The sequence below is a fragment of the Myodes glareolus genome, chromosome 4 (genome assembly GCF_982192425.1).
Source record: "Myodes glareolus chromosome 4, mMyoGla1.1, whole genome shotgun sequence".
Classification (NCBI taxonomy): Eukaryota; Metazoa; Chordata; class Mammalia; order Rodentia; family Cricetidae; genus Myodes; species Myodes glareolus.
Genome location: NC_142029.1, coordinates 17,309,909 through 17,332,962, shown reverse-complemented (window position 1 = coordinate 17,332,962; position 23,054 = coordinate 17,309,909). Strand labels below are relative to the sequence as shown.

Sequence of the window (23,054 nt, the reverse complement as noted above, 5' to 3'; positions counted from 1 at the left end):
ATTTAATTAATACAGTTTCTGTGTGATTATTTCAGTTCTGGGAGGCCAGGATGAATAAGCAGCCTTCTCCTACACAAGACAGCCAAGACCACATAAAGAGACTCTGTCTCAAAAAATACATACACACACACACACACACACACACACACACACACAAAATCAGGAAAAGGCCAAAGGCATCTTGTCAAAGTACATAATTTGGAAAAGAGTTCAGTCCACTGAAATAAATGAGATCATACTGAATTTTTTATAGAAATATTTTTAAATTCATCTCTTCAACACGTACGTGTAAAATTCCCAATGAGGCTAAGACACATAGAAAGACCTTTAGAGAAACATGGAAACACATCATTACAGAGGTGGAGGTCTGGTTTAGGAACCAGTTCAACTCACTGTAATAAAAATAATTCACAATGTGTCTTTCTCTCTGTCCCATCCCATTTCACCCTTTTCTGTTGTTTTATGGAGACAGGGTCTCTCTACATAGTTCTGGCTGTCCTGAAACTCATTATGGAAACTAGGCTGGCTTTGAACTCACAAAGATCTGCCTGACTCTGCCTCCCAAGTGTTAGGATTACACCCACCATATCTTTTAAAAAAAATGGTTTAGTATATATATACACACACATGCATATACACACACACAGACGTGCCAGAGTTGGTTCTTCCTTCCACCACTTGGATTTCAGAGACTACACTCTGGTTATCAGGTCTGGTAGCAAACACCCTTAACTGCTGAGTCATCATCTCACCAGTTCCAAAAATTATCTTTTTAAGTAGCATTTTCATAGTCATAATTACATCATATAAATGTAAACTGCTAAAGATCAAGGTTTATGAACAAGTAATCTTATCCATACTCTCTCTTCTTAAGAATGTTAGTCCCTCTCACCTGTACTCCATGTTGCTGACATTCTTACGTGTGGCAGCGAGTTCTACTCCATTCTTTGTCCAGTAGCTGTGCATAAGGGTGTGAGAGCTGGAGGTGAGGTTACACTGCAGGGTAACAGGAAGGAGGGTTTCTCGAATGATGACCTCTTCACTGGTGACAATTCTTGGCTCTGTAATTAGAGTACACAATGACAGAGTGCCATAGCTTTTCGTTGTTTGCAGCCCTGGCCTGATAGTTGAATGGGGTAGGACGGGGAGACTAGAAAAAGAGGGAAGGCAGACAAGACTACATTAGGACTTTCACTTTACCACTTTGGAGGAAGTTAAAAAAGGAAAAACAATGATCATAAGCAAATGACCACTAGCGCAGACAACAGCCTGAAGACCAGTTGGCCTAGACGTGAAAGAATGAGAATATTACATGTGCTTGCACTGGTAACAATTCACTTACAGTTTTTGAATACCACAATTTTATGAAGTAAGAACCACCAGCCAATTCAGCATCTATAAGAAAAAATGGAGCTCTACCTTGCAGTTCTGAATGCAAAGGCAGTGTGTCATTTACGTGATAGATTCCTTACAGAGTTACTGGCCTTGGAACAACAACACATAACACAATTGTATGATTATTCCCACATTGGAAGCTGTTAACCTAGAGCAAACCGACCATGGCCTTCATATAGGAAAGGTACTAGATTTAAAAGTAAACTTCCCATTGTAAGTCTCTTGCACTCTTTGAAATTTTGCAGAGGATAACTTCTTAAAGAACCACTGACTCTTTCTCCAGCCTGTATTTATTCCCAAAACAACCTTTTCAAAAATGCACTTTAACACACACTCACTGCAAGACAACACAATTTTATACTACAGTGCAGTATGTCTTGGCATATGAGCTCCTAAAAACTTAGAACTGCAAGCCCTTAGACTTTACTCCTCTCTTTAATGGGCTAGAAAAGTAAAATGACTTGCACAAGGCCATAATTATTATCAGTGGCAAAAATGTCCCTATAAAATACATCTGACTGAGTTTCCTATCCTGCCCCCAACTCCGAACACCACTTAGACCCTCAAAACCTTCACCTAAACACAAAATAAGGACTTTTTTCTTTATGGTTCTATTCTGGGCTTGGATAACTTAACACTTTGTCTATAAAAATAACCTACAACTCGTTAAATAGAACCCATTAAGCAGAAAATTTATAAATCACTTTGAATTGTCTCTAGAAGCTTTATCTTGAAAGAACTTTGAATTTTTTATTTCCATATTATAATCAGGACTATAGTGTTCGTGTTTTATTTTTTCCCAGGTCAAACTTTTCTGCTACTTTGGATCAAACATTTTCTTTCAGGTGAAGTCTCAACCAGTCACCTTTCCCCATTCACATTAAGAAGTATTTGCCTCCTCCCCACACCCCTTTCTCAAACACCCATGGCTGATTTCCCACTTCTTGTATCTGGCTACTTCTAGTATATATTTCAACAGCAGCTACCCTCATCATTTTTATAAAGAATGGTTCTAAGTCTTGCGGACAAAACTGTCTCCCTCTTCTGAAACTGCTTCTTTTTAAAGTTGAGAGGAGGAAAGAAGATGGAGAAGTTACAAGATACTTGGAAAATGTAATGCCTTAATGACTTCCTAACCCATGTAACATTTCTGCTTATAATGTTAGTATCTTTTATAATCGTATGATAAAGCAAATCTTGAAATTGCCTCAATTAACAAACAGGTTCTAACTTTTTTCCAATCTGATAAAAGGATAACGGTTATCTTCCATTCAGTACTGGTCCTACTTAGTAACACCAAACAGGGTCTCTAAATACAAATAATGGAGGCATAGCAGCCACTAAGACAAAAGCAGATGCATGTAAACACGTTAGCGCAGTGGTGTCCCATGGTTTCAAGACACACTGGACAGAAGCCAATTCCCTGGGCTTTAATAAATTGAGCAGAACAGCTGCAAACCCTGCAATGGAAGGCGCACATACACCATCAGCAGAAAGCATCACAATTTCAAGAAAAATTAAAACCAAGCAAAAACAGAAGAGAAAAAGCTAGAACCAGTACTCCACAGAAGAGAAATTAAATAAATATATATATCAAAAGCAACATTAAACCCAAACACACTTTTAAGTTTTCACTAAATTTTTATTGTCCAATTTCATTTTCTGTCCCACTTGGGAATCTCCCGGTTCTTCCTCTCAGATTGCACTGAGAAAGGGTGAATTCTGAGAATGAGGCCAAGAGTTTCCAGATGTTTACATACAAGGAGGCAAAGTAAATGCTACTCTTACCTGTGACGATGCAAATGATCATTGCAGCTCAGGGAGATTAAGAAGGTGATGAAAGCAATCTGGTAGACTTTCTGCCAAGAAATCTTAGAAGGCAAAAGAAAGTACTTTTTCCCTTAAATATTAAGGATCCAGGAGAGAGTCAGCTAGGAGCAAGTTGATTAGCTTTAAATATGATTATGTATCAAAGGAGGATTGTAGGTGGGGTGACCTGACTCCTCTGGTTGCTGAGTTTCTTGGCTGCAGTACTCCATTTGTATTCTACACCAAGATGAAGGTGAGACATTTATTTATTTCTGTGGCCCAGTGCTACCCAGTGAAAAGTCCAAGAGAGATGAACATTTAGAAATTCAAATATTTTTACCTGTCACTGACTCCTATTTTAGAAGTGTCAGGTAGGACCCTTTCCCTAGCCACCATGTGTATGTAAAGAACATATGGCAAAGAAAGCCTAAAAACTGGACCCATTTCTCCTCTGGTTTACATTATTCAAAGACCTTTGGGAAAAGTATGGCTGGTATGCCAGCCTTAAGAAGAGTCCAATCTCCCTGTGGAAGCAATGTTTCTAGGGAGGCCTAAAATTACAAAACAATTCAATTAAAGTTAAATTCATGATGTTATACCTAATTTGTGTTAATCAACTAATGTGAATATCCAGGAAGAGATTAGCTAGGCAGGTTGTAGCTCAAGTATATGCAGATACCCATAAGTTAATAAACTTATTTCTAAGTAAACTGGGGAAGTACTATATACTCTAAGGAACTAATACATAGGTAACCCCAAAGACCTATTTTTATACTCCCTAGACATGGTCTTTTTTAGCTACAAGTTAAGGTTAGTGGAAGTAAAACTACCAAATATCCAGTCTATGACTATAATCTACAAAGCTTTGTGGCCATTTGGATAATTCAGCTTTTTGTTTAAGGAAAGGAGCAAGGGGGCAGGAGAAGGAGGCGTGCAAGGGGGAAAAATTGTTTAAAAAAAAAGAAATAAGAAAAATTGCTGGGTTAATATTCCCCATTTTCACATAGACGGGTTTTCTTTTCCCTGTCACAGAAGCAGGTTCTCTGATTCAGCAGTGCCAACTGCAAAGCTTCTCTGTCTCCCTTTCACACCCCTCTCCCTGTTTTCCAAGAGGATACAAAACAGACACTAATTTGCTATTTTTCCATTATAATATATATATATTCAGAGTATATATATTCAGAGTCCCTCTCCTATTGCTGTTTTATCACCAAATTGTTCACAAAAAAAAAAAATACTGAACTTCATTCTCTCTAAATCAGTCAGTTCTTCATACTAAAAATGGCTATAGGTCTCTCACTGAGCCATTCATACAAGGCCCCTCCAATAAACTGAGAATGCCCCTCAATCATAAACAAGCCAAATGCAGGACTAGAACCCTTCCTGGAGAGCGCACTGATTTTTGTGGTGGGCTCTCCGTTTCCTACCATGCAGGTTTCAGAAAGAGAACTGGCCACCCAAACCTAACTTGTATAACAGACAAAGGACTCAAGAGGATTGGGGTTGGGATTTAAGGTCAGTCGGTCTTTCTCCTTTCTTTTTTATCTTTTTTCTTTCTTTCTCCTTCTTTTTCTTTCTTTCTCTCTTTCTAGACAGTGCGAATGTTTTTCAACTATCTTAGGGTTTATAGGATAAAAGAATTTTTTGCAAATATCAGAGTCAAGCTGTCTGTGAACAGGAATCAGATGGAATACTGATTTTCAAGACAGTGTGACAGTTTTAAAAAACAATGTAATTTGCAGCTTCAGACCACCTACCTCCTGAGAGCAAGACTAAGGGGGAGAATCTCAGGCAGCTACTTTTAAGAAAACAGTCTCAGTAAGAGCTGTGATGTTGCATTGAGGGCTGCTGTCAGAGAAGCACATGCCACTGCTTTAGAAAAGAAAAGAGCTGGAGCTATGGAATATCCAAGCTTACATGCCACCCAACAAAACACACATCACTACACTGCACCATGGCAACATTCCCATCAACAGAACAGGATAACACCAAGTCACAGGGAGGCAAAAAGCTGGGCAGACACAAACTTAAAACCATAGAGGTGAAGGCAGCTAGCTATTCAGAGAACTTCCAACAGATGAACAGGGGAAATAAAAAGTAGTTAGAGTGGGGAAAGAAACAAAAATAGAAAGGCACCAGAAAAGCAATCAGCAAAAGGATAGCAGGAAACCTACTACAAAATTAAAGAGGAGGGAAAGAAACAAGTTTCAACACTACCCTCATTTGACTGCCTGGCATTTATGCTTTTAAAAAAAAAAAATCGCTTCCCCAGTTCTCCCTCCCCACCTCTTCCCAGCGCAGCTGACTTTGGATAGTCAGGATTTCCTCAAGTTCTTTGTTCCTGAGGAGAAAGACACAGAGAAGGGTTTGGGGGTGGGGGAAGTAGAAAGGACGGCAAATTAAAAAAAAAAAAAAATGCCACAAATGTTTTCATACACTACAACCAGAAGGGTCATGGATTTGAAAAAACAAAGACAAGGGGTAGGGTTAGCGATCATACTGGGATAGAGGGAAAGGAAGCAGAAGGGAAGGGTCATTGGGCCACCTCTAAAGACTACAGTACTACTACTGTAGGGTGCTGGACTCACTCTGAAGGACGCTTATGGTGGCCTGGGCTCGAATCCATGTTATGGAAGGGTTTTGCCTCAAGTCATTCCTCTTGGGGTCGTTGCTGGCCCTGCACTCGTAAGTCCCAGAGTCCTCCAAGGTGAGCCGGGTTATTCTCAGCACACTCACGCCGTTTGACCCGTAGGCGGTGTTTACGGTGACACGGCGCTTCCGAGCACCGTCCCACAGCTGTCTGAAAGACTCTGCCCGGTTGACTTCTGCGTACCACCACTGGATCTCTGGCGTGGGGCTCCCGACCACGTCACAGTACAGCTCAAAGGCGTCCCCCGTGAGCTTAGTTTCTGACATGGGCGACTTGACAAACCCAGCTAGAGGGAGGGGGAGCAGGAATGAAGTGACAGGCCAACCAGAAAAAAAAAACAAAAGAATCAACAGGTGTTAATAATTTAAAGGAAAGAAAAGAAAAGAAAAAAGCAAATGAGTTGCAGAGAACAAAAAAAAGGATTCATTTTTAAACTATAAAGAGACAGTAATAGCAATTCATACAAGCTTTTAGAAGAAGAACCACCCTGGGAAGCTTATGAAGCAAAGGCAGGCCAATTACAAGCTGGGGCAGCCCAGGTGCTGGCCAGGCAGAAGCAAGCCCACTGGAAAGCATTTTAGCAATGGGCCCAGCTGGTAGGAATGAGAAAGCCTTAGGTCTTGGAAAGAGCATCCTTCCATCGAGCACAAAACCATTACCTTTCCAAACTCAGGCAAATGATGGAAGATAACAGGAAATGGCAATGGGTTTTTATGCCAAGTCAGGATCTTTTTGAATGAGTAAACATTTCATTAGAGATCCAGTATCTTTCCTAAGCCTCAAGAAGTAGTTAATTAATCTACTGGTACCTTCTCTTGTTATTCAGAGTCCAAATTTCAGCTGAAGGGCAGTAAAATTCTCACAAGCAGGATACTATCCTTAGTTTAGTTTTTTCCCATCTCCTAATCTTTCCTGGGCCCACAGCAAACAGACAGCCCAGTATCTATTTCACCTATCTGAATACAGACCCTCAGGAACAGGACATCAAAGTGAGAACTATTGTGCTCAGCTCAAGAGCTGAACCAACACTAATAACAACCCAATCAATGCCAGTGAAAAGAGGGACAATGCTTTTCATGACCCTGTAAATTCTACTAGTAACATCCCCTGAACAGTCAGTCTTTGAAATACTTGTGGTTCTCGAAAGGGTTCCCCTACAAAGGGTATTTGTCTGGCTGCTAAAAGTCAATTCAAAACGTTTGAGAACTGACAATGATGAATTAAACTGTAGGGTAAAGGTTATGCCTCAACTTGCATTCGAGGCACTGCTCAACACTAAAGTTGATGCCTACGTCTACTTGCCCATAACCTGCTATCTATAAGGCAAGGTAGTAAAGGCAGAAAGAGTTGTTGTTACTATAGTTTAAATTACTATCATCACCCAAGCTTATTTTAAAACTTGGAGTAGAACCTATTGTAGGAAAGACACCACAGTGCAACCATCCACTCACTCATTCACTACCCAGGTTTGTTCAAATTTCTTCCAATTAGGCAATGCCCTAAAGTTTAAGACAAGAATTTAGAGGAAGGCATTTTGAGTGGCTTGGCTCATGAGCTAAGCATGCAATGAACAGATTACCAGGTTAGAATCTGCCAATATTAGACTTAAGAACACTCCAAAGGACAGGCAGAACGAAAATTCAAGTTTTCCTATAGTCTAGAAGCCAAGGATGTAATTAGCTAACTGAAAATGGAGGTTAGTAAGTAGAAATATTCCTGTGTATAACCACTACAGTATCTGTCTTTGAAAATGAAACCTACTCTGTGGATCTAAGAATACTATGGAGGTACTGACTGTCATATTCAAGTATAGGTCAAGAGTCTAAATTCATTCTAGCCTTTCAACGAACTTTCAGAGTGAATAGTAGAGAAATACAATAATCAACAGGTTACACCAAATGTTATTCTTTGAATATGCTATTTGAAACTTCCCCTTTGGATCTAGGATTTATTTCTTATAAGAAACTATCTAATACAAGACCCAACAGGCCAAACAAATGTCAATCTCAGTCGCAGAAGTTGTTTAATAAATATAGAAAGGAGCCCCAAAGGCCCTACCTATATAGAGCTGAGCTTGCTGCGAGATAAAATACTGATTTAAAGGGCCATGTCTCAGTCAGCCTTATAAACTGCTACCAACTGTCAAAAAGTCAACACTTACAAATAGAAGGGGAGAGATTAAGGAAGATGGTTTTTACTATCAGTGTAATCCCCAGCGAAAACTAGTTATTAGTAAATTCTTGAAAAACTGTAAAGATTGTTTTACTTATAATCCTGACAACTTAATATATCACATCTTACTGTGGTACTGTCCATGAAGGTGAAGCTCTTACATTCCTAAGATGCTGTAATTATGTACTCGACAATGTCCTAGAAACTATTAGCAGTCTTGCATATTTTCTACTTTCTTCTGAATAGCACAAAGATATTAAACTAAAACCTGCTTATCAAAACCAACAGAGCCCATAAATTCCAGTGCAACCCCAAACCTCAACAGCACACAATTCAAAGGTATCGAGAAAAGGATGTAAACATGATTCCCACTGCAGAAAACAAAGCAGATTACTCAACCTAGTCCTATCATCCTTAGGCAAGACCTCCTACTGAGAAGGGAAAAATGTTAATCTAAATCTAATGCAGTTCAAATGCCTACTTGTAGGTCAGGTTTAAACAAGGCTTTGTAGCACATAATCTGAATCTCAACAATCAGAAGGCAGAGGTAGGCAGATCTCAGTTTGTGGTCAACTTGGTCTACAGAACAAGTTTCAGGACAGTCAGGGCTACACAGAGAAACCCCATCTCAAAAAGAAAAAAGAAAAAAAAAGCCTACCCATATCAATGAAATCAAACCCAAGTCTAATTTATTATTTGAATTGGCAGATCATAAAATGCAAATTTTTAAAAACAAAACTGAAGGAGCTGGAGATAGGGCTTTGTGGTTAATGGTAAATAGTAATAGTTAATAGTACTTGCTGCTGCTGAGGATCTGGGTTTGGTTCCCAAAACTAGTTTCAGAAAATCCAGGAAATCAGACTCCCTCTTCTGGCCTTACCAGGAACTGCACGTTCATACTGTACAAACATACAGGCAAAACCATATACATAAAATAAATCCTTTAAAAAAAGTATGAAGCCAGACGGTGGTGGTGCACGCCTTTAATCCCAGCACTTGGGAGGCAGAGGCAGGCAGATCTCTGTGAGTTCAAGGCCAGCCTGGTCTACAGAACAGTTCCAGGACAGGCCCCAAAGCTACAGAGAAACCCTGCCTCGAAAAAACAAATAACAACAACAACAACAAAAAACCAAAAACCAAAAACCAAAAACAAAAACAAAACAAAAAGAATGAAACTATCTTTAAACAGGCAAGGGATTTATTAAGGGCTTCTTTTGTTCTTTTATTGAAAAATAAAGTACAGGGGTTAAATATTAGGGAATAAACCTGAGAGGTCCCCAGAGCAGGGAAGAAACATTACCTGACCACCTTCTCCACCTTCCCCCCAAAAAAACTGCTGTGCTCATCTCTTTAAGCCCTTCCTTATTCCTTCTGTGTGTCCCTCTATTTTCCTCTGAGTCAGCCAGAAAACTCCATAGTCCACTCTACTGGTGGTCTCACAGCGACAACACTAACAAGGAATAAACTTCTACATTCTAAAGCCACTATTATTAAGAAATATTAATAGACAATATTTTCTTTCCTTAGTATATTCTTAATTCTTTGAAAATTTTATCTTAATCGTATTTACTCTCTCCTCACTACATTCCCTTAATCTCCCAGGTTCAGTCCTACCTCTTTTTTTCTCTTTTTAATAATACAATTTATTTTTATTTTCTGTCCATTGGTATTTTGCCTGCATGTTTGTCTGTGTGAGGGTGTCAGAAACCCTGGATCTGGAGCTACAGACAGTTGTGAGCTGCCATGTGGGTGCTGGGAATTGAGCCCGTGTCACCTGGAAGAATAGCCAGTGTTCTCAACTGCTGAGTCATCTCTCCAGTACCCACCCCTTGCCTCTTTTAAAATGCCCCCTCCCCGAGTCCACTTTGAGATGCCTATGGATGTGGGACCATCTACTGGAATGTGGCCTACTTAGCAAGGGGCCATACTCTTTTTTTGGTTTTTCGACACAGGGTTTCTCTGTAGCTTTGGAACCTGTCCCGGGAGTAGCTCTTGTAGACCAGGCTGGCTTCAAACTCTCAGAGATCTGTCTGCCTCTGCCTCCTGAGTGCTGGGATTAAAGGCATGTGCCACCACTGTCATGTTTGTTTTGGTCTCTAGTTCTCTACTGCATTGTTCCCATCACCGTCCATTCCCAGCCTCATGTGTGCTAGCACTCTCTTGTTTTATTAAACTTAATGAATCCACTTAGTGTTTTTTTCCTGTTTGTGCATGGATATAGGACCATCTACTGGAACATAGGTAGCCACTTGTGGAGTTGTACCCCCAGAAAATAATCTTATTCTCCCTCCCAAGAGGCCATACTCTTAAATAAACAAAAAACCAAGGAGTTCTCTCTCGTCCAGAAACCATTAACTTTAAATAACTCCTTGGTAAAGGATGGAGGCTCATGAGCTCCTTCCTGATCCAAGACAACATTTTCTAAGCATGTGTTATACTGCAGGCACTCTACATTATTCCCAATATCGCCATTTGTTTATTTGGTTTTGGAGACAGGGTTTCTCTGTCTAGCCCTGGCTGTCCTGGTACTTACTCTGTAGACCAGGCTGACCTCAAACTAAGAATCAGTCCCCCTCTGACTTCTGAATGCTGGTATTAAAGTCATTCACCACCACACCCAACTTTTCTGCTTTATAAGATAGGTATTGTTGAAACCCTTAAAGACTGAACTATGGTCCAAAAATGTTAAGTGTTACAAGCTGGGGGTGTAGCTCAGTGCTAAGAGTGCTTGCCTAAGCTCTTACTTGGGTTTGAATCCCTTGCACTGGAAGAGTGGGGGAAGGATATTTTGCCCATCATCATGAGAGTTTAGCATAGAACCCAGGTATGTCCAAAGCCAAAGCATGGTATCTTAACACTGTTCACAAATGCAGTCAATGTGTCTTACAAAGCTAGACAAGTTTTTGTAATCATTTAAAAGTAAATTAAAGATATACTTTAGCATTTAGTTTAGTAAATTAGTTGGTTTATTCTTGAAAACAAAACACTAGACAGCCTCCACTAGAATGACTTAACCAATACCACATTAGTGGCTAAGCCTGAGTGTACCTAGGACTAAAGTGTCTTTAATTCTGACTCCAAGGCTCCTTCCCACAAACTGTACTGCTACAGAAACTACAATATTCCTTGATAGCTGAACACTTCTCAAAAACAGCATGTATATATTTCCTCTCCAAATGAGGAAAGAAGAACTTCTCTGTACAGCACCGGGAAATAAATCATAATTAGCAAGGGAAGGCTATTAGCAATCATTCACCTCTTACCATCAACCCAAAATTAGCTCCAATTCAGAACTAGCTTTCAGAAGCAGCTCAGAAACTGACCCACTGCCCTGCCTTTCATCACCAAGGGCTTTTAAACAAACTGTCCTCAACATGGAAGTACAGAACTGTCTGAAGTTAGGGATCACCAGAAGCAGTGATTTGAACAATGATACAGATATTTTAGGGAGGAAGGGAGGGAGTAGAAGCTGGTGTTAAAGTGGGGTGAAATGGGAGGCAGCAAACCCCCAGAGAAATATAATGAAAAATTGCATAGCTGAGGTTGGGGGATGGGAAGGAAATGACAGCTGGGGCTAACAGCAGGGAAAAAGAGGAGCTCTTCAGCTCAGGAAAAACTGGATGTGTAGATATGAACAGAGTGCAAAGAGAAATGGAACATGGCAGACCCAAGCTGAACCCAATCTCAAGAAAACTATCTCCACATACACCTTAAAGAAAAAGGAATTTTCACTTGCCTTCAAGGCAACTAAGGTACAGGTAACATTAACTGACGACTGCCAAGGTCAGGCCTTTAAATCTTGCCTATACTTGCCACTATCAAAAAAGGGGGTGGGGAAGAAGGGAGGGAGGAAGGAAGGAAGAAACAAAGGGAGGGAGGAAGGAAGAAAATGCTGTTCTCTCCTTCATATCTCAAAATTTAAAAATGATGACAAAAGATTAAAGAAACTCTCTATTCTCTTCTTATACCCAGACAAATTCAAATCACCTACCTCAAAAATACTGAGCAAGACCTACTGATAGCTCAGTGTGGTTACAGGGAATGAGTATTTCAAAGCTGCATGGGTTGCTGTAAAAATGTTACAGACCTATCTTTACTATTAATTAAGCAGACCATGCATCACTGTCACCAAACTGGTCAAAAGCCCACAGGCACTCATTCCATGTATTCCAACCAAGGCTAAGGCAGTCCTGAAGACCTCAAATAGGACAACCTCATTTTCTGCAACAGAAGATGTTGGGGAAGGAGAGAATGCTGGTGAACTCTTGGATTATCCTGATCACTAGCACTAAGTAGAGATGGCAGTCATCACAAAGCATTTTCCAAATTCAAGCCTGTGCCTTTCAATCAAGCAAACATGTCAAAAGTATATTAAGATCATTATAAACCAAAGTCTACCTTTGATTCTAAAATTATACCATCCAAAATAGCAATAGGACTTTGGCTAGCCTAAATTAACTAGCTTTTCTGATTTGAAAAAATTGGGATATCTAGCTGATGCCAAAAGATAATAAATCTGCATAGTTTAGTGATTAAATTTAACAAATAAAATGCCTGGGTTCACATGAGGTCCTGTTACTAACTGTCTAACCTTAGGTAAGTGGCCTAACCTCTCTGAACTTCATCTGCTTAATCTGTAAAAAGGAGCTAATAATAGCAATTTCCTTAGAGGGTTATTGTGAGGATTAAATAAAACAACACAGCTTACAACAAACAGCACAGGACACATACTAATCACTCAATAATGTTACCTATTATTGTAAGCCTCCAAAGAAATAAATGCTGAACAGACTGCATACAGCAACCTTCAGCATTATTTTTACAACAGCCTGGGAAACAGAACTTCACAATCGCGATAAATTTAACTTAGAATTCAACTTTTTAAAAAAGTAACTAACTTTTCAAATAAAATGAGAACCGTTGTGGCAATGTAAACAGGACAATGTAAAGTAAGGAGGGAATTCTTCAATCCTTCCTACTTTTAGAGCAAACTAGACTTGACATAGTGGTAACAATAGACACACGAATGTTGATACAAGAAATTGGCACTTGCCAAGAGTTGTAAGCCACTGAACCTGAAAGATTATCAACAATGGGGGAAAACCAATAAGAGTAGAGTTAGTACAACATTCTAGTCCAGTTCAGACTACAAATAAAACCCTGCCTCAGAAACACAGAAAACAAAATTAAAAAAAAAGAAAGAGAGACAACACATATTCTCCTTATGAAAGTAGCAAGTTCAGGTGGGAAAATGAAGCTGCCACGAGCATTTGTCAAGTTACTTTTCCTTGAAAACTTTAAGTAACCCACTTTATTGGGAGGTTTTGTTTATGTAGCCCCGGCTGGCCTTGACCTCACCATCCTACTGCCTCAGCCTCCTGAGTAGGGGATTATAGTGGTGGGCCACCTGGCAGAAAGGTGATTCATTTTTTTAATTCCACAAATAACTCTCAAGCTGCTGGTGTACTTGAGCCCAGCAGAGCTTGTTTTCTGATCCGTTTATAAGCCAAAGAATGTGCATAATGAAAGGTTTGGCTCAAAAAGTAAACCCTCTCATATTTATGCAAATGCTTATTTTAAAAGCTTTTTTAATCCCAACAGACCAACAAACATAGCCATGAACCAAAATGGTACTCTTTGAGAACAGAAGCAATTTAAAAACAAAGAAAAAAATTGTAGATGAAGAGCATTTTAGAATAAACTTCAGCTGATCCTATGGCTAGGTTTTATTGAAAATAAAATGTGAATGATATGCTATAAAGGTTGAATATACCAACTTGATAATTTTTTGCATGACTAACATGGTCATGCTTCTGATTCTTTTAGTATCATTTATGTACTTCCTTGCAAGATTCACTTTTAGCAAAGAATTCTGCAAAATCATTTAACAACAACAATAACAAAATAATATACTTATCTTCAGTATCTGCCAACCCTCAACACATGATCAAGCATCCTCTACCAGGCCTCAGGTAAGGTCTGATCACTCTAGTCTATCTTCACGAGAATTCTGTTCAAAACCAGGCAAGGTGGCACGACTTTAATTTCACTACTTTCAGGAGGATCTCTTTGAGTTTTAAGGCCAGTGTGCATATGTATTCCAGGACAGCCAGGGCTACATAGTTAGAAACTGTATTTAAAAAAAAAAAAAAAAAAAAAGAGGATCCTGTTAGGTTGGTTTGTTCTGAATCCCCCACTGACCACTGACCCCCCCCCCCCGCCATCATTCTCCTCAGCTACAAATTCCAGCTTGCTGTGTTGTGTTCAGGTGGAACCTAACCCTCTACTGTAAAGTACCACTGAAGCTGTCCCTATATTTACTGTCTAAACAAAGTCTTCATCATGCTTTAACAAATAGCACCACATAATTCCTCCATAAGTTAAATAAACCATTCTCAGAAACTATGAGAAATTAAAAAAGCTCATCTCCACTACTTTTTCTGCGAGGCATAACTTTCTACAGTTAACTTCTGATAACAAGTTCAACATCTCTGACAACTACTTACAATCAGTATTAAATGATACAGACAACAGTTTATGATGGATCTGACGGTTCACACTTAGAATTCTAGAATTCTGATGACTGAGGTAGGAGGACTGCTATGAGAACAGCTGGAGCTACAGAGACCTTGCCTCAAACACTAAACAAAGAAATCCAACCAACACCACAATGCATCTCATTCTGCCATCACGACAAATTCCATGAGCATAACACCAGCTGTTTAAACTGATCATATAATCTAGGAAATAATTTAGTTCAAATAGGTAGCAAACGAGTGTGTGTGTGTGTGTGTGTGTGTGTGTGTGTGTGTGCACAAAGGAGGGGGAAGGGGAGCGCAAGAGGAGAGAGACGGGAGTGGTTTCTATTTGTTTGCTTTTTGGAGACAGGGTTTTTCTGTGTAGCCTTGGCTGTCCTGGAACTTACATTGTAGAATTGTAGGCCAGGCCAGCCTTCAACTCACAGAGATCCAGCTGCCTTTGCCTCCCTGGAATGCTGAGATTAAAGGCCTTTGCCACCATCAACCGGCTTTCTCTGTTTTTTTAAAACATTCAGCACTCAATTACATTGTACAGTGGGAAATTTCTTATTCACCTTTTAGGCTGTTAGGTGATAGTAGTTCTCTTTCAGCTACTGAACTATTTTCTAAGCAGGAATTTTGTTGCTATAGATCAAGGCAAAATTTCCTTATATGATAAAACTGGACAGCAGTGATTCTTGGACTTTTTCTTGTATCAAAATCGTTTGGAGAGCTGACTCCAACCCCAGAGTTCCTATCTTTGTCAATCTGAAGTGAGGCCTGAGAATATGTCCAAATTCTGATGCTAATATATACATCTGGTCCAGGGACCACACTTTAATGTCTAAGATACTCTGAAACGGCTACAAGTCCAAGTTGTTCAAACAGAAGAAAAGTAAGAGAATAAAAGCCACAGGGCTGGAGAGATGGCTCAGCAGTTAAGAGCACTGAGTGCTCTTCCAGAGGACCTGGGTTCAATTCCCAGCACCCACATGGCAGCTCACAACTGTCTGAAAATGCAGTTCCACAAGATCTGACACCTTCACACCAATGCACATAAAATAAAAAGTTAAATAAATCATTTAAAAAAATTTTAAAAAGCCACATAGTTATTTTAAAAACCATATAAAGATTCTTCCAGCAGGTGAATTTATGTTCCAAGACCAAAAGTAACAACAATAACAACAAAAAAAGAACAAAACATGCTATATACTTCAAAGTCATGACTTTCGCTTTTTAGTTGTACGTTTGGTTTTGATACAGCGTCTGACACAGCTCAGATGGCCCTCAAACTACCTACGTAGCCAACATTGGCCTTGAACTCCTGATCGTCCTTCCTCGGCTTCCAGAGGGGTTAGGATTAAAAACAAATGCTGCCATCCCTGGTGTGTCTTGTCTTTTCAATTTATTAATCTATAAACTGGGAACATACCTGCAATATAATTTGTTTGCTGAGGACCCATTTTCCAAGTAGTGTGTATAGGAACAGTTTTAAACTCTGTCGCTTAAAATCTGAGATACTGCATGTTGACAAATTCAGGGAAAAACATAACAACAACAACAACAACAAAAACATTCTATCTGGTTAAAAGTCTTAAAAGGGTTGGATGTGGTGGCACATGCCTTTAATCCCCAGCACTGGAGAGGCAGAAGGAGACATATCTCTGTGAATTTTGAGGCCAGCCTGCTCTACAATGTAAGTTCCAAGACAGCCAGAGCTACACAGTGAGACCAGAGGAATAGTGGATGGGGTTCTCCTTAAGAAAAAAAAACTACAACAACTCAGAATAGAAGGAATACATCTCAACATAATAAAGCCTATACACTACAAGCCTACAATGTGTCATTAAATGAGGGGGGTGGAGAACCTCAAAAGCATTTCTACTAAAATCAAGAACAAGGCATAGATGTCCATCAAAATCCCAGCAAAATTCTTCAAAGACCTCGAAAAAACGGTACTCAACTTCATTTGGAAAAGCAAAGAACCCAGAAGAGCCAAAACAATCCTGGGCAATAAAAGAACTTCTGAAGGCATCAAAATCTCTGACTTCAAACTCTACTACAAAGCTACAGTACTGAAAACAGCCTGGTACTGGCATAAGAACAGACAGGAGGACCAATGGAACTGAACAGAAGACACAGATATCAATCCACACATCTTCGAACACCTGATATTTGATAAAGAAGCAAAAAATATCAAATGGAAAGAAGAAAGCATATTTAACAAGTGGTGCTAGCATAACTGGATATCAACATGAAGAAAAATGAAAACAGACCCATATCTATCACCATGCACAAAACTCAAATCCAAATGGATCACAGACCTCAACATAAAGCCAGCCACACTGAACCTTATAGAAGAGAAAGTGGAAAGTACACTTGAACACATTGGCACAGGGAACCACTTCCTAAATAGAGCCCCAGCAGCATAGACACTGAGAGAAATAATTAATAAATGGGACCTCCTGAAACTGAAAAGCTTCTGTACATGGTCAACAAGACAAAACGAAAGTCTACAGACTGGGAAAAGATCTTCACTAACCCCACATCAGACAGAGGTCTGATCTCCAAAATATACAAAGAACTCAAGAAATTGGAGACCAAAAGATCACATAATCCAATAAAAAAAAAAATGGAGTACAGACCTAAACAGAGAACTCTCAACAGAGGAATCTAAAATGGCTGAAAGACACTTAAGGAAATGCTCAACATCCTTAGTCATCAGAGAATTGCAAATCAAAACAACTCTGAGAATCCATCTTACACCTCTAAGAATGGCCAAGATCAAAATCACTGATGACAACTTATGCTGGAGAGGTTGTGAGGAAAAGGGAACACTTCTGCATTGCTGGTGGGAATGCAAGCTTAGGTACAACCCCTTTGGATGACAGTGTGGCGATTTCTCAGAAAATTAGGAAACAACCTTCCTCAAGACCCAAAAATAACACTTTTGAGTATATATCCAAAGGATGCTCAACTGTGTCACAAGGACATATGCTCAACCATGTTCATAGCAGCTTTGTTTGTCATAGCCAGAAACTGGAAACAACCTAAATGCCCCTCGATCAAAGAATGGATTAGAAAAATGTGGTACATTTACACAATGGAGTACTACACAGCAGAAAAAAATGACAGCTTGAATTCTACAGGAAAATGGACAGAACTAGAAAACATTATTTTGAGTGCAGTAACCCAGACACAGAAAGACAATTATCACATGTACTCACTCATAGGTGGTTTTTAAACATAAAGCAAAGAAAGCCAGCCTACAAACCACAATCCCAGAGAACTTAGACAACAATATGGATACTAAGAGAGACTTACATAGATATAATCTACATGGGAAGTAGAAAGTATAAAAAGACAAGATTTTCTGAGTAGGGCTGGAGAAATGGCTCAGAGGTTAAGAGCACTGGCTGCTCTTCCAGAGGTCCTGAGTTCAATTCCAAGCACCCACATGGTGGCTCACAACCATCTATAATGAGATCTGGCGCTCTCTTCTGGCCTGCAGGCATAGGTGCAGACAGAACACTGTATATATAATAAATAAATAAATCTTTAATAATAAAAAAAAAGATCTCCTGAGTAAATTGGGAGCATGGGGACCTTGGGGAAAGGTCGAAGGGGGGAGGGAAGAAGCAGGGAGGAGAGCGGAGAAAAATGTAGAACTCAATAAATATCAATAAAAAAAGAACAAGGCATAGAATAGATGTCTATTTTCTCCACTCTCATTCAATACAGTACTGGAAGTTTAAGCTAGAGTAGTAACACAAGAGAAGTAAATAATAGGGATGCAAACAAGAAAAGAAGAAATCAGAGTAGTATTGCATATTCCATACATAAGAGACCCTAAAGACCCAAAACTCTTAGAACTGTTAACACTTTGTACAACATAGCAGGACACAAAATTAACACACAAAAATCAGTAGCTGCCTTATACACCAATGACAAATTGAAAAAGAAATCAGGGAAACAATCCCATTCACAATAACCTCAAAAACAAAAAATGACAACTGCAGAATAAACCTAACCAAAACTACAAAATATTCTAAAAATGAAAACTTTAAAATATTTAAAAAAAGAAATTGAGAAAACACTAGACAATAAAAACCTCTCATGCTCGCCGGGCAGTTGTGGCACACGACTTTAATCCCAGCACTTGGGAGGCAGAGGCAGGCAGATCTCTGTGAGTTCAAGATCAGCCTGGTCTACAAGAGCTAGTTCCAGGACAGGCTCCAAAGCAACACAGAGAAACCCTGTCTCGGGGAGGGGGGGGGGAACCTCTCATGCTCAAACTGTAAAAATATTCTGAAATCTTACTAAGAGCAATCTACAGATTCAATGCAATCCTAATCAAATTTCCAGTGACATTCTTCACCAAAATAGGGGCAAAAAAATCTTTTAAAATTCATATGAAAAAAAAAAGAAACTCAGGATAGCCAAAACAATCCTGAACAAAAAGATTGCTGTTGAACGATTTACTATACCTAATTTCAAGTTTTACTACAGAGATATACCACGGTATTAGCACAAACACATGGATCAATGGAATAGAATAAAGAACCTAGACATAAGTGGATATGGTGGCACATGTCTTTAATCTCAACACTCGGGAAGCAGAGGCAAGGAAGTTTCAGGATAGCCAGAACTACACAGATAAACCTTGTCTCGAAACCGCTCCCGCCCCCAAAAAGAACCTAGATATAAGGCCACCCTGGACAGCCACCTGATTTTTGGGAAAAGATTCCAGGAAAACTGAGCATCTATATGTAGATGAATGAAATTAAATCCTTAACTCCATCTTATACAAAGCCAATTCCAAAGGGATCAATGACCTCAACAGAAGACCTGCAACTCTTGACAATGCTAGAAGAAGAAAGCAGGGAGTGCACTTCAAGATACACCACAGGTAAGGACTTTAGGAATAGGAAATAAGGCCAGTAATCAACAATTAGGATACTATGATATTAAAATGCTTTTGTAGAGCAAAGGCAACTCAACTGCCAATCAAGTGAAGAGACGGCCTACAGAATGAGAGAAATCTTCACCAGCTATTTATCAGAGGATCAGTATCTAAAATACACACACACACACACACACACACAAAATCAAACTCAACATCAAAAAACAACTCAAAAAAAATGGGTCATGATACTGAACAGAGAGTTCTCAAAAGAAATAAAAATGGCAAATAAACATTTTAAAAAGTGTTCATCATTACAGACTGTGCCAATGTTCTTAGTTACCCAAGAATCTGACAGTAAGGTCCTACTGCTGAAGACCCTTGAGTCAGAGAACATGAAGAAATCAAGCTGGCACTCACCAGGAAACTTCATCCCTATTGGCTAGCTTTCATAGTGCTGGAGGTACTATGAAAATTCCTATGAAAGTGCATTACTCTGCAAGCTAATTTTATATGTGTGTGTATATATATATATATATGGGGGGGGACACACAATTACCTTGCACGGACAGACACAGGTATCAAATGAAAATTTCAGTGCCAGGTGTGGGAGACTGCCCTATAACATATTGACCAAAGGAAACCCAGAGGCCTCCAAAACAACACAAGTTATGTCCTGGTTGTCTACCATAACTAGATAGAATAGGTACGACCCTATCGCTAAAGACACAACACACTTTGTCTACAGGTCATAGAGAAATCTAGCTGTTATTCACTTGAAAACTTGCTTCCTGCTGACTAGCTTTCATAGTGCTAGAAGCTAGAGAAGAAAGGCCATGAATGGTGAACCTGCCAGGTAAGATACACCCACTGGCCCAAGAGTAGCAAGAAGGTCAAGGTCATAGGAGAAAACAACTGATTTCCGACTAAACTGAAACCTGTGCCACAAGAGGGAATTCACACTATAAACCTGGTCAAAGTCCAGGACCTATGGCTGAGGAGATCATAGGTCCTGAGGATATTACTACTGTTGTTTTACTAAATGGACATACTGCCATAATGCCTTTTAAATATTTATGTTTATACCCACAGATCAGTGCTACTCTCTAAAACTGGCCAGAGAAGCCTCTCTCTGCAGTAGACAGCAGCAATTAATGCCAAGATTCACAAGTGGTCAAAGTGCTGAGAATCACTGCTGAGTGCTCAGTTCTATATGGGACATCTTTATCATGACCTCCAAAGGGACAGTTCAGAAGGGAAGATGGAAAGACTGCCTGAGCTGGGAGGACACAAAGTGCTGAGAAATGCTGTCTTGGGGACATGATATAGCTATTAACACTCATGAGTCAATGCACCTACAGTTATCTGCACAAGAGCACACCAACAACATCAGTCAACATTTCAGCTGGCACCACCTCAGAGGACTGTTTAGAGGTGGGGGGTACAAAGGTGGGAGGGAGACATGGGTGATACCAAGAGAGTAGAAGAGGGAAGTTAGGAGTAGATAGGATTAAAAAACATTGTACACATCTAGGAAATGGTGAAAGAATTTTTTTTTAAGTCTACAAAAATACCACAGTACTCATCAAAATACAACACAAATGATAATGGTCATTACCAAGATTTTAAATATGATAAAATCTGAGTGGAGCCTTGTCACTGCAGACGAAAGACTGACTTTAGGAGAAATAACAGCAGAGCAGTGTTAAAAAGAGTTTGGGACGTCCAGTTCTAAAGAAAGGTAGCAAAGGGTATCCTTTCTTGAGTGCTATTACATCCCAAGTACCTGTTAGTTGTTGATTTTACTCCAAAAAATAATGAAAAGCATCTTGTATACTATGAAGAACAGCCTGACATTCCTTCCCATGAACAAAGATTCTGATCTGAATGATGACAGCACAAAGTATGTTAAAAATAAAAGATATCAGAAAAGTTTGAATCTCCTTCAATAACCCAAATGGGAAAATGAGTCTCAACTAAATAATAGTAGCTGCAGGAGCTAGAGAGATGGCTCAGAGGTTAGGAGCACTGACTGTTTGTTCTTCTGGAGGTCCTGAGTTTAATTCCCAGCAACGACATGGTGGTTCACAACTATCTATAATGAGATCTGGTGTCCTCTTCTGGCCTGCAGGCACACATGCAGACAGAACACTGTATACATAATAAATAAATCTTTTTTTAAAAGATTTTAAAAAATAGTTGGGGAAATGTCAAAAATGTCAGGGATGTGAGAAATATTTTATGACAGAATCAGATGAACCTTGTAGGCCCCTGTCTTCCCTTGCTCCCTGGGATGCAAATCAAGGACTGTTTTGGCTAACCAGCTAAGCTTCCTGCTAAGTTCTGTGCTCTGCTCTGCTAGCCTGGTGAAGTAGCCCTAGGGCCTTGTATTACTTTGGAATGGTAATTTCCCAATCTGCCCAAGGTCCCTCTCACCTGTCTGCCACTGCCCCGCACCTGCCTGCAGAGAAGTTCTCACACGGCGCCAGTTCCCCCAACCCCCTCTGACTGGGAAGGGTTTCCGTTACTGGGGAAAAAGGTATATTAACTCTGGATAAAGCTAAATAAATTGGCATTCACCTCTTGGTGAATGACCCGGACTCTCTGTGTGTCTTGTGTTTAACCCCTAGGCCCTTGTCCAAGCTCGTGGTGGTATGGAGCCGCGGGGAGGGTGGTGATGCAGATCTCACGTGATTCAACAGAACCTGATTGATGACCACTGAATAGAACATTATAGCATAATGGAGTAAACGGAGACTTAGGTTTGTGTGGAGGCATACACATACACACACACACACACACACACACACACACACACACACACACACACACACACGACAAGTTAGCCTGTTGAGATGCCCAGAAGTACTAAGAAGCTAAAGGGCAGAAGCAGGTAGGAATGTGCACTAGGAGTCTAGCAGATGGTCAGCTCTAGTGTAGCTGAAGCCATGAGCAGAGGTGGCAGTTAGGGAGAATGGAAAAGGGATACAGAATGGAACTTTTTACATAGTCATTCTTTCTAAAGCAAAGATTCACCCCTAAATACAGAATAGTTTCACTAGGATAAAATGCATTAAAATGGGAATTACCTTTCTAGACAACACTTTTAATAATAAGTTACATTTTTTTCCTGCTACTTTTCATGTACTTGATGCCTGTGACTAAATATAAGGCATATTATCAATCTAAACAGGAAACAACATTGAACTTCACCTGAGTAGAATACATGACAAAATTATTAGTTTTTATTTTTAAAAAATGCTTTATTTTTTAAAGATAGGATCTCACTATGTAGCCCTGGCAGGTCTGGAACTTGCTATGTAGACCAGGCTGGATTTACAGTCAGAGACATCCTCCTGAATGCAGATATTAAATACATGGGCTACCATGCCCGGTAAATCATCCCAACTTGCAAGAAAGAAAATACATAGAATCTCAGCCTAAAACCCAGGGCTAAACAAATTCCTTCCTACACTCTAAAAGTAAAGAAAACTGAAAAAAGAAAACAATATTTCAGATATTTCTAGGGAAACATCTAAAGAAACAGTAACTTCTATTTTAAATAGTAATAAAAAAAAGTTCATCAGGTATTAGAATATTTTCCCCC

At 39.6% G+C, this 23,054-nt stretch overlaps 1 protein-coding gene across 1 annotated transcript in view; it reads right to left on the bottom strand.

Annotated features, from left to right (window-relative positions):
- Positions 1-23,054, bottom strand: part of Nptn (neuroplastin) — a 75,046-nt gene that overhangs the window by 29,725 nt on the left and 22,267 nt on the right. Inside the window, exons 2-3 of the mRNA XM_048424225.3 lie at positions 5,793-6,140; positions 893-1,061 (exon numbers count right to left, since the gene is read on the bottom strand). Coding sequence (XP_048280182.1) covers positions 893-1,061; positions 5,793-6,140 — 517 coding nt within the window. The remainder of the gene's footprint in view (positions 1-892; positions 1,062-5,792; positions 6,141-23,054) is intronic.